This window comes from Lottia gigantea (assembly GCF_000327385.1).
Source record: "Lottia gigantea unplaced genomic scaffold LOTGIsca_59, whole genome shotgun sequence".
Classification (NCBI taxonomy): domain Eukaryota; kingdom Metazoa; phylum Mollusca; class Gastropoda; family Lottiidae; genus Lottia; species Lottia gigantea.
In genome coordinates, this window is record NW_008710013.1 from 1,173,299 (window position 1) to 1,186,563 (window position 13,265).

General features: G+C 30.3%; 1 protein-coding gene across 1 annotated transcript in view; it reads right to left on the reverse strand.

Annotated features, from left to right (window-relative positions):
* Positions 1 to 13,265, reverse strand: part of LOTGIDRAFT_235105 (hypothetical protein) — a 28,841-nt gene that overhangs the window by 5,489 nt on the left and 10,087 nt on the right. Inside the window, exons 5-18 of the mRNA XM_009063662.1 lie at positions 11,865 to 11,923; positions 10,964 to 11,098; positions 10,601 to 10,662; positions 8,719 to 8,798; positions 4,554 to 4,580; positions 3,215 to 3,320; positions 2,903 to 3,066; positions 2,511 to 2,704; positions 2,061 to 2,181; positions 1,679 to 1,836; positions 1,146 to 1,260; positions 891 to 1,018; positions 514 to 642; positions 344 to 382 (exon numbers count right to left, since the gene is read on the reverse strand). Coding sequence (XP_009061910.1) covers positions 344 to 382; positions 514 to 642; positions 891 to 1,018; positions 1,146 to 1,260; positions 1,679 to 1,836; positions 2,061 to 2,181; positions 2,511 to 2,704; positions 2,903 to 3,066; positions 3,215 to 3,320; positions 4,554 to 4,580; positions 8,719 to 8,798; positions 10,601 to 10,662; positions 10,964 to 11,098; positions 11,865 to 11,923 — 1,517 coding nt within the window. The remainder of the gene's footprint in view (positions 1 to 343; positions 383 to 513; positions 643 to 890; positions 1,019 to 1,145; positions 1,261 to 1,678; positions 1,837 to 2,060; positions 2,182 to 2,510; positions 2,705 to 2,902; positions 3,067 to 3,214; positions 3,321 to 4,553; positions 4,581 to 8,718; positions 8,799 to 10,600; positions 10,663 to 10,963; positions 11,099 to 11,864; positions 11,924 to 13,265) is intronic.

Sequence of the window (13,265 nt, forward strand, 5' to 3'; positions counted from 1 at the left end):
AATGAAATGCATCTTTGAATATTGTGACGTTTTGAAAATTCCATTCATGAAACTAAAAAAAGAGCAAAATATATAATCATTCAATTCATTATCTTATCAATCTTTAGTTTTTGTGTCAGTCTTGTAGAAATGGCAAGAGAATTTACACTGCCTTCAATCAAACAGTAGCTAACTTAACTTCAATCAAAATATCATGATTGAGCCATCTACAAAATTACCATCATTAAGCATATAATCTAGATTGTACATCCATCAATTCTATTGTTCTGAGCACAGATTTGCAATATTTTTGAAATATTTCTAGTAGTTTTTTATCTTTAATCAAATCAAAGAGAAATCTTACTTGTCTAGCTTTAACTTGTTCTAGTGCATTGATACATTTCTGAAATATAAACAATACATCTTATTTATACAGTATGTATCTTTGGAGCATTCAAACCAACAGAACCCAAACACCAAGATAAGAGTGCCAAGATTTGTAAATAATTGTAGATTTATATTAATAGGGTCTACCTTGTAAACCAAGTCTCTTGTAATAACCATGATAACAGGCATAGCTTTGTCAACTAGAGCTAACGGTCCATGTTTCAACTCTCCAGCCAATATTCCTTCTGAGTGCATATAGGTCAATTCCTTAATTTTCTACAATGAAAACATAAAGGCACTTCATAAAAGAATGGATATAAATAAATTTCAACATTTGTTGAATTTTTTAAAGGGCTAACTAAACTTAATTATCTTAAGATAACCACATTTATTCAAATTCTGAATTATTCAGAAAAAGATTTAACAATTTTGCAACAACCAAAAAATAATTGGGCATTCTTTTATGCAGTAAATCTGAACTGAGAGATATTTCTTATATAAACTGGAGTAGTAAAAAGACCTACCAGTGCCCCCTCTAGACATGTTGCATAGTTATAACCTCTACCCATTACTAACAAGCTTTTCTGTTGATACAATTCTAGTGCTAGCTTGTGTATTTGTTCATCCATCTTTAATACTTCTTTAATTTGTTCTGAAAAATACCTCTAGATATCAGTAACAGTTAGTAGTGCAAATTGCAAATGCGTATTTCATATAAGTGACTTGACAAATCTATACAACTCATATAGCTATCAAAATGTTAATTATAGCTCTTTTACCTGGTAACGTTTTTAAACCTTGAATAATTTCATTTCTTCTTTCCTGCATTGAGATTCTGTCTTCACACATGATTAAACCAAATAAAACTAAAGCTATAAACTGACTGGTATATGCCTAGAAACAATTATTCAATTATTTTACATAATAGATTAATGATATAGAGGTTACATCTGGGTGTTCAGTGCTACACTGTGATATTAAAATGATAGGTATTGGCCTCATTCTCAACATATTTGAATGAAGTAAATGACTTTTGTATCTGACATCCCATGGAAACATTCAGACATGCATATAGCACATTTTTCCACCTATTGTATCAATAAGTACACAGCTTACAGTGTAATATTATATTGTTTTGGTTATATCATCTTTTCTTTTTGGTAGGGAAGAGAAAAGTATTCCAATCAGCAAGACTATTTGTGTCATATCTTTGAATAAGTATTGAAAAAAATCTGATTGGAAAGTAGAACCCAGTTTTTGTGTAATTTATTTTCTAAAGAGTCCAGGTCAGTAGAATAAAATGATACCTTACCTTGGTACTGGCAACACCTATTTCTGGTCCAGCATTGATATGTACACCACAATGTGAATCTCGACTGATAGAACTACCAACTACATTAGTTATACCAACAATCAGGGCTCCTCTTGTTTTACAGTATCGTAAAGCCATTAATGTATCTGCTGTTTCTCCTGCAAGATGCATGGAAGTCATTTTTTTTTATTTGCAGCTTTATATAGTTACATTGATATAGGACATGGTACACTGTCATATTCTGCAGTTTTGAAATTGTTGTTTTAAAGTGACTTTAAAGGGTGTATTGTATTTATAGCCTTGTCTGTTAAACTGAGCCTGACAGAAATGCACTTAATGCACAATTACAAGTGAAAACATTCTGATCACATCTCAAACTAACCTGACTGACTGATAAAGAAGCAGACATCATCTCTAAATACAGGAGTATTTCTATCTAGGAAATCACTAGCTAGTTCTACCATTACTGGCAACTCTGTTAATTCTTCTAATAACTGACGAGTCTAAAAATAACATGAGCAAAATGAAAATTCATCTTTTCAAAAACTGACTAATAATTATCTATTTTATAAGATACTTTAAGATAGATAGATTTTTGTCTGAACTTACTGAAGTGTATTAATTGTGTAAAATTTGACTCCAGTGGTTTACTGAGTGAAACAGACCAAAGCCACTACAAAATTTTCAAGAGCTACAATCATACACTAAATTAATCATATCTATAGTAAACATAGAAAAAGTGGGCCTATTCCTTTTTTGGTTACAATCTTAATTCTATCCTGTGCACCTTCCAGAGTACTGATACTAGAAAATAAAGAAAAGTAAAACTTACAGCTATGGCACTATGATAACTGGTTCCACATGCAATAAATAATAAACGCCTACATCTCCGTATCTCACACATAAAATCTTTAATACCACCCAATACGACCTTATTGGTAGCAAAATTCACACGACCTCTCATTGTGTTCACAACAGATTCAGGCTGCTCAAAGATTTCTTTCTGCATAAAAGAACTGAAGCTCCCTAAAAATGATATCAAATAAAATTATATAGCAAATAATCAGCAATAACTTATATTTTTATTGTTAACATGTTAAATCAGAAATATTGAAACAGAAACTGAAACATGTTGTTCCAGAGTTTTACAATAAACAATCTTCAGACAACTGACCAATTTTAATGCGAAAATACTTGAGTGACAAAATTTTTGAAAAAGCCTACCCTTCATAATTTGTTGGATTTCCATCTTCAAAGTGATCACTTCTCTTATTGTAGAATCATCAACATTTCTAGAAACACGATGAATTGTCAAACAGCCATTTTTGACAGCAGCAACATCATCATCTTCTAAAAATATTACTTGATTGGTGTGTTCAATAACAGCACTGAAATATACATTATAATGTTCATGACAAGAGTAAATAATGGTGGTAATCAATGTTTTAGACATTGTACCTGGACTTCTAATATCAGGAATGGAACATGTGATTGAAGCAAGGGTACCAACACCAGGCACTAATTAAACTATCTTACCTAGCATCAGAAGCAAAGAAATACTCAACAATTTTATTGGGACCAATTGGATGGAATTCTGTTTGTTCCTCATTTCTCTTTCCAGAACCAATAAATCCTCGATGTTCTACAAATAAAACGTAAGATTTCTCAATAAATGAAAATGAAATGAATGGAGTTTTACTTAAAATTTCTCAAAAGCAAAAACAGTATTCCGTTGTGTCTCAAAGTAAACTAGTATGTTTAACGGTATAACCATGTTCGGTAGCCAGTATGTGCTGGTAAAAGAATCCAACTTTAGTTCAGCAAATTACTGTTAATCAATAAGCACATCTTATCATATGTTTAGTCAATCACTAATGCTTAATATTATTCTGACTATAATTATTCTTTGATGAAAAGACCACAGAACTAAATTTATTAGTAACAGCAATAAAACTACAGAAGCTGATGTAGGACATAATAATTATATTCTGTATAACTCTCAATAAAGTTTCAAGGAATGCTCATGTGGACACTTTCCAACTTCACTTGTTTTGTAAACTACGGAATTTGATCTACTATCATTGTGTGTTTTACATGCCATGAAACATGCTGACTGAAGAAACAGGGTTTGCTCCAAGAAACTTAGTTTTAGTGTAAGGGCATACAATTGGTTTACTCTTGTGTCAAGTATGTTTTATAATTATGATATTATTTAAAGATATTGATACATCAAAGCAGTTTGTATCAGGAATAAGAGATAGAAATAGGTCAGTTTTAAGATGTTTGTTTAAAGGTAAATAGAATTTGCCTTTTTCACGAGTTTTATTGATAGATTAGGTCAAACCATTTTAAAATACATAACTGTATCTTTTTAGTTTTTAGGCATATCAATCTTTATCAAAACAGTAAAGCAACCATTTCACTTCAGTAATTTCTCATTTATAAAACTTTTATCAATTGTATTTGAAATAAAAAATGACTTTTTTGTTTTAACTATTACAAAGAAAAACAAAAAGAGAGTATAAGTATAACAGATAAAATACTGATACAAATCTAATCACAAAAAAGCAATGCCAGCATAAAGTTTACAAGAAACAGCATTAAGCATAAAGTCTGAAAAGAAATGACAGGAAGCAGATAACAGACTAATTTTAGTCCTAAATATACACTTTGCAACCAAAACCTACCAACTTTTATTTCCTGTTTTTTTTTAATTTTCTAAACATCAGCAGATAGAATTGTAAAAATAATTCATGCAATCAAGCAAAAGATCTTTTTTAAAAGTTATGACAAGCAAATTTCTGCAAGCATGATCAAGCAAAAGAATTGTTATGATGTTCAAGATAAAGCCATGCATTTTGGTTAGCAAATTTACCTTCGTGCAGGCTGATATCTTTTTTACCTAATAAGGATTGCCAACAAAAAAACAAAAAAAAATACATAAATGGATTGAAAAGACAGGTTAGTACATATCTACACAAGAGGCAAATAACAATGTTTTATTATCAAAACCTGTTGGCATAAACCTGCAGGTCCAAATCTTACATGTCCATATCCCTGTTTGCATCAGAACACTACAAGGTGTTCTAATCTCTGTCTAGACCTGGACATTCTAATAACCCTGATGAAGGCAAATTCGTCTGCTCATAAAACTGTAAAACATGTAAAGGGGTCAAGATGCATGCGTAAGAACTGTTCTCGGACAACTCGACCTTTTACACTACCAAATTTTAACTGTTCTGTGCTGAGAACTGTTCTGTGACCACCTCTCTCGGTATAGTCTTGAAACAGTTCTCAGAACGCCAGACCATTTTCACTAGTAATTTTTCATCTGCTCCATTCTCGGAAATTTTAACGGACAATTTTTGTAATGTAAACATGGTTCATGTCTCTGCTATATTAGACCTTGAGTTTAATTATTTATTAAGTCAAAATTTAATTGGCATTGATATATCTGACAAAATCTTCACTAGCATCAGCTTAATTTCTAAGTTGTACATTAACCCTTTCAACCCTAGTAGCTAGTTTACTGGCCACATAATTACGCAAAATTTACCAGAGCGGCTGGTGAAGTGTCTGTTGACATCACACAAAGTTAACATCATATGCTTTAACTTATATCACTTGTGAGTTCCGGGTATATAAAGTTTTATTACATACATGTTTAATACTATTCTATTAATACAGGCGATTCAATAATAATTGTATCCATGTTACACATAACATGCTGAATACAGTCAGATCTATTTTTCTCCCTAATGACGCCATATTTGTTGCTATCTCATTTGCAAATTCCAAGCTGCAGTGCCAACTACAAATAACGCAAATGATAATGAATAACCATTAAACCATATTTAAAATCATGTTCCATGAGCTATGATTCCTACAAGTAAATACTGTTTTTACCTATTAATCAAGTGTTAGGGGTTGACCAATGTATAATAAGGAATTCCCTATGACACTATCTAATATTTGTAAATAGCACATTCCAAGGGGAATCCCATGAACATAGGTCAAATTTATATTAACATAATGAAGTATGAATCCTCTTGTGCAATATTGAAAACCTATAGACAAACTAGTGCATATTAACCATTTTATTTCATTCACACTCAGTGTTCAAATGGTTAAATGCAGGCCTAGATTATGATTAAAATATCAACTTGCCTAGTTACCTCTTGTGTATTGAAAGCTGCAATTTTGTATAATTTTGAAAATGTCTCCTTCACATCATGAAATTTGTTGTGTCACAAATTTTAACACAATAGAATTTAGAATAATGGTTCAATTTTTCTTTATAAAGTTTATAATATATCATAACATAAAATATGCTATCAATTACACTCGCAGATAAAAAATAACTAATTCCAAACAACAAAATTGCATCTTGTAAAATAGACTAAACAAAACAAAGGAAAAAGAAAAAAATTAAAACATACAAAAACAATAATGTTAGGTAAACATGCATTAATCTAAAAACAAAATCTAGCTTATCTATAATATCTATATTGGGTTCAAACTAGGAGGTGAGCAAAGGGACAACATATTTCTATGGGGCACTAGCTGTGGTGTTTTGTCTTGTTTTGAGAGTGATTTGGACTACTGACAGACTTTATTGGTTAAAATCACTTTTACTACTAATTCAATAAAGTCATCTAATTACTCAATTTGCCACTTGATAGAAATTTCCAGCGTAACACAGAACTTCTTCAAGGTCAAAATAATAAGTCCTTTGTGATAAAATTAAACTTTCCAGATTTTTATTAACATTATTGCCCTTATCATAGTTTCTTTTAGCCTTTTTGGTATATTTTATTGCAGATAAACATAAGCCTGTATTTTCATTATGAAACATCTATCAGATAATAAGGTGAATTTTAGAAGATGGTCCTTATTCTTAACTTTTTCAAAATAATAACCATGCAGAAAAAAACATTTTGTCAATCAAGATAAAGTATTAGTAAGAGAAAAGTTACTAAAAAAAAAGAAACAAATTATTGGAAAAAATACGAAAAATGAACAAACAAGAAAATAGCCCTTACATATTCATGTTGATATATACCGTAAATGTTTAAGTGAATTATTTTCATTGAATTTCATACTAAATAAATCTTTATAGCTAAACCAATGATATTGTTATACATTGAATACGTAGTGGACAATGAACCCGGACAATGAAATATAAAACTACATTTATTTATGTAAAAGGGGTTAAAGAGCTGATTATATTCTGTCTCAACTGATAAAAAATGACCTCTCAAAAACAGTCCTTTCTTTCCATAAACTCGAGAATGAGACATCTTTTTGAGTTCAATTCAAGGGGCCTGTATTTTATTATACCTTTCAAGCTAAATGCCATTTGTAATATTGACATTAATATAATTTAATTCATTTGTTAGGGAATTGCAGGACAACATGTATTAGACAGAAAAGAGGAAAGGGAGATGATAGGGTATTGTCCTAAATGCAATTAAAATGGAATGACCTGAAGTGGCTTGTGTTTGTGGTCACTGACCAAACCACTTTCAGTTACTATCTTATAAGATTATAACATAGTATTCTGAGTGGTGTAGGGTATGTGAAACACATGCTGCTTCGTGAGGTTTCTATGTGGTTAAAGGGATTGTTGACACTATTAACAAACAAACTTGTTACAAAATACTCAACTGTCAAATATAACACTTTACTCTTATCATCTTTACTCTTCTTTCTAACTTGTAGGCAGAGGAAGAATGGAATAAAAACTGTATTGAGAACATCAAACATGAACCTCTAGACTTTATACATCATTTGCCAAAAAAATCTAAATGTTGAGATAATGACAAGCAATTATACCAACAATGAAAGTTGTTTTCTATACGTATTGACATCAATAAAAAAAAGTTAAAAACAAAATTTAAATAAGTTATTCAAATTGTTCAATGATGTTTTTTTTTGCATTTTTTTATTTAATTACTCTTATCATTATTTATTATACAGTGTTATCTACCCAGGTAAACATCTTATATAAATTATTTATTAGTATTTTAGATTAAATATGTATTTCAAAGAGTATCAACAAGATATGAAAGATATGAATATTTAATATATTTATTAAGCAATAAACTTATTGAATAAATAATATAAGTAGTATATCAAATACTGTACACGTAAGCATGAAATCAATATAACAGCTTATCATTATATAGTGCAATCGACGTCACAATTAAACAAATTTCAAATTTCCAAAATCATCCTAACACCCAAAAATAATTCAAGCTCCTATCTGACCCTACCTTTGAAAATGTAGAAAAATTAATTAAAAAAAATTGAAAGTAATGTTCACTCAGTATAACTTACTAAAAAGACACTTTTGAACACTTGTGTAATTGTTGTCACAATTGAAAGTTGAATAATGGATTGGTCAGTTTATTTGTTGAATAATTATGTAACTATCCAACTCAGAAAAAAAAAATATGACATCTTTCTAAATATACTGCTGAAAAATTTATGACTATTTACAACAGTACCTTTTCAAATAAATATTAACCCTAATTTTCAATTTTTAGTACTATTTTAGTATCGTCTGAGTAGTTAAACAATACAGGACTATACTTGTCATTTCTTAAGTAGATCTTAAATATGATAATTTATTACCTATCTACATGTATTTTAGATTAGATTTCATTGCACAAAAATTACATGTAATAAATATGTTAAAATAAATAATACTGCGATCAAAATATCTTCACTACACTTGATTAGCTGGGGTAGGGGGTAAGGACCAACTGGGACAGTTTCAAAGGAATTGACAGTATCATACATGCAGGTGATAGGTTCAGAAGTTTATCATCCAGAATACAATGATCACTTCATTCCATGAGCAAACACATTCAACTCATACAAGATCAAACAAAATATACATGTTACTTCAAAAAGCTTAAAAAAAATCAAACAAACAAACAAAAACAAGACTAGAATGACTATGCATTAAGATTAACAATAATAGATAAACTACACTAAATAAAACAAATGAAGCAGAAAATAAAAGCAGTACTAACCTTTACTGTATAAAATGGGTATATGATCAGTTGTAAGTTTAGTTTGACTTTTAACACCAATTAATAATGGAGAACCACGTCTATAAGAGAAAGAATCAGAATTGAAATGAATATACAACACAACTCAATTTTTTGTGTACTTAAATTTGGGAAATGGAGCTTCAACTTCAGGACAGCTACATTAAATGTGAGACTTTTTAGAATTTGTCATGTTCTTATTTTTCTAATAATTTTGTCCATTGAATACTGTAGGTCACTCTAATGTTTCAAGGATATCAGGATGCCTTCAATTGACTTTTACTTATCAATGACAATATTAAGGAAATCAGCACTGATGTTATATTTGAGTGAGGTTGTGTCAAATAACAATTTCATTTGAGATTAGCTATTTTTGCTAAACATTGTGTTAGCTGATAAAACAGGCCATATTGTTAGTCGCTCTTTCAGAAAGTTTCTAAACACAACTATACATTCTAGAGGTAACGGCTTTCTACAATGATTGTTTTCCCAGATTTGAATTGTCAATTGAACATCTAAATACAAAATTCATTAAACAAATTTGTTGACTTTGTGTATGTCATGTCACACAGTCATCCTGACCTGTCAACTCAGAGTAAATGTCATCGAGAAAGGGTCTTTAATCAATCGTGTAATCAAAAAAGAGACGTGACATAAAATGGTCTTTTGTCTTATTCTTCAGCACCTTATTGTACAATGAGATAAAATTTTCCGCGACATGGATCTTTTTTCAAATTTTCCTACGTCACAGAATCTCTGTAATAATATGTTCCTGACAGGCACTACATGCAATGCTGCAGACAAGACTGAATATGTGCATTCAACAAAATATCCTAATGTCACATCAAAATAATTTAGAGTAAAAGAAATATGATCCTGGCTTTTCCCAGCTCAAAATGGACAAAAACAAATTTTAAGATACTTTGGGTAAGGTATGCATTATTTCGTTCAATCTTCAGGTGAAAATATTTGTCATTTTTCAAATTTTAAACATGTAATCTGATATAAATTTCTTCACTATTAACTAGTCATGGTTAAGATGACACATTTGAGCATCAAGTTTCAAACAATATAATTTATTATAGATAGTTAATACTTTTAAGGAATTATTCACGTAATCTGATCAGGTATAGCCTATCAAAGATATCTAACATATCTGGGCCAACAGGATACTATTTACTTGCATAATGTGATCAGTCCAGCCATATATGATAAGTCTTTACATAACTTTTGCAACTTTGTTAAATAATTTCAAAACAATTTAATCTTTGCTTGTTTAGGTTTGGGTGATTCATTAATGAGCATACAGATCGTTACCAATCTATATTATTATTATACAAAATAATGTTTATTTGAAATAAAATAATTTGAATTGATGTAAAGTAATGAAATAATTTAACATTTCTTGTTTTTATTGGCTGAATAATCTGTCTAGACAACATTTATCTTTTCTCATTAGTTTTACTTTTATGCATCATTAGGCCTATAGGCTAAATTAATATTTTACTATAGTGTGAAAATAAAACTCAGACAAGGACTTTTAACACTATGGTCTAACTCAGTGTCTTCTAAAGTCACCAAACATTACATAATATTTTCAGCAGCACTTTTATCTTGAAAGTGAATTCACTGAAGTGTCGATGACAAAGATGACTTTTTCTAAAGTTGTCATTAAAAGGTTGCCATGTTGTATAGCCCTTTTTCTTGTCCAGACAAGGATAAATTAAATCGTGACAAGCGTCAACAATTTATGAGCAGGCATAATATATCAAATCTATCAAGATAGGCTCTGAATCATTTAATTTGACACCTTGACCAATGTATTCATATCACATTAAGTGAAACAGTACAATTAGTTACTTACCGAGTGACAACAATCTCTCCTGGATAGTGAACACTTGTTACACCTAGAGCAAAAGCACCTTCCTAAAAAAAAAAACAGAAAGAAAGATTTCACAGTATAAGTCACCACAAACACATGTTTCTTCAAAAGTCAAATTGTGTTTCTCTTACACAAGATGTAAATTCACAAGTAGCACAAGTCAAAACAGTTTTCGAATGAAATGTGGATCTATCTTGTGTTCTCCACTTTGTACAAAAAAATTCACAATGGCACATTAACATTGAAGATTAACAAAACATTGAACAATGATATGGATTAGTATTTAAAGAGAGCTGTGCTAAGTAAAATAGTCAAATTGTAGTTACAGAAGCAAAGATTACTTACCAATTGTTGAATAGCTATTTCTACCAACTCACGAAAGGTAATATTACTATCTTTATGTGTGCCATATAAATGTTTTATCAGCTTGGCAATAACTTCAGTATCAGTTTCAGATTCAAATTGATGACCTTTTTTCATCTGAAAATATGATTTATAGATTTAACAATATACTCCACATAAAATTCATCAGTATCAAAACAATTGGTTTATGGCAATAAGGACCAAGTTTGAACAAGAGAGACTTAGACTGATAACATCTGGATATATAAGTTGTATTCTGATTTATTCTTTAATTCTTCAAAGCAATTTGATATGAGAAGTGAAGTGTACCATCACAATGAAATGAGATCTTGTTCTATGAAAATTATTCATAAGATTAAGCAATTTTCATGATATATGCGAGGAGATTACAGAATGGTACCGTGTGGCATCGTGTCCAAACGACACTCTCATTCATCATACTTTCTCTTGGCCGTGGTAATACAAGTGAGGACAATTACGTATTCATAGCTAAATATTGTCCAATCCAAATTGGCCCTGTGGTCTTGGTAGTAAAGTCTCAGCCAATGAAATCAAATCACTCATGACGCTTTGTATGCGAACGTAAAAGCAGCTGGTTATTGAATGTTTTAATTAATACGATACAGAATTGAGTAAGATTTTCAGTAATGAATTGAAACTGGCAGAAAATCAAAACCACACTTTGGAATATTAAGTAGCTGAAAAGAATGTGACCTTAATCTCTTTATAAGGATACAAATAGATTTTGTATTTTGTTTACTTGACCTCCAGTTCGGTTCTTCTTCAATTGGCTAGATTTCAATAGCACTAATCTCATTTCAAGGGCCATATAATGATGTGTAGCATGCTTAGTTTAATACAGGTTAATAAGACTGGTACGTACCAAGAAGGATTTAATATCTTTATAATTAGTAATAATACCATTATGTACCAGTATGAATTCTGAAATAGATATAATAAACATTGTATGCTGACGAATATAATTTTCTTATTTTGTGAAATCAAAAGTATGATTTGAATTTGATAAAGGACAATAAAACTTAAAAAATAGATAGACATAAAAATAGAATGTAGGGTAGGGCAATGTATATTCGCTTCACACATCAGTAATGATGCTCTTTGCAAATTTGCATTATAGTTATCAAACACGCTCACAAAATAATCTAACAAGCCTATTCAAAACCAGTAAAGCAGCATAATAATATTTTTTACCTCACTGTTAACTAAGTCATTGGCCCTTAACTTATATACTCTAATTTCCTAGTTTCTTATTTCACACACACATTACATCCTGTTTTAATATATTTCTGTGAAAATTACATATCTAGCTGTACTTTTTAATGTTGCTTAAAAATATAGCACCCAATAGCTTACTAAGCCTATTCACCCAAGATATTACTGAGTTATATTGCATTGGTAATACAATTCTTGTTCTTGAATTGAACCCTTAGCCACAGCCTATTTTGAAGAATTCTTTTACCTAAATGAACTGTAAGGATAATTTGTGACTACAATATAGAAATAAATAGCCTTGATGGATATTGTGGTATGACTAAAATAACAGGCAACTAAGAATATCTGATTATAGAAGTTTGAATAGTGGTGTTGATCATGAATCTTCAGGTGGGCGTTGGATTTCAAGGTGACAAAATGTCAGACTGACTAGCGTAAAATTAAATATTGACCTAATGTCGTAGATTCTATTTGTTTACCAGAGCTATCTCTCTGTCAATAAATGCCGACTAAATAGTGAGAAAACGATCTCCAGAAACATTTGAGAAATTTCAAGTCACTGGTGTTTTGTCATTGATTAGGAACAAACATGTGTTGATCTTATAAAACCAATGACGTTTCAAACTCTATTTAACAAATACCAAAAAGACTTGAAAAATGTCTTTAAACAATTTAAAAAATTACAGGGTACAATAATTGGCACACTGTATCGATGTTAAACTTCAAACTAGTAGACCTAGACCAGAAAAACTTTAAATACTGGAATAAAATAAATTTTCTTATCTACAAATAGTTGAAATTGATCTAAAAGCCTAACATATCCAGAAATGTAAGATCAAATTTAAATGCTCTGACTGAATGAGGTCACATCTATTCATCATGCCTGTGCATTTCCTTTTTTTTGTTCAGTTCTTGACTTAGGTCCAACCACAAAAAAATACAGTATGGCTCAACGTTGACATATCAAAGACCAAACATTCTTTAAAAGACCACAAGATCACTTTGTGACATTTTAAAAGGTATATACAAGCCAGCCACAAAACCCTGCCCA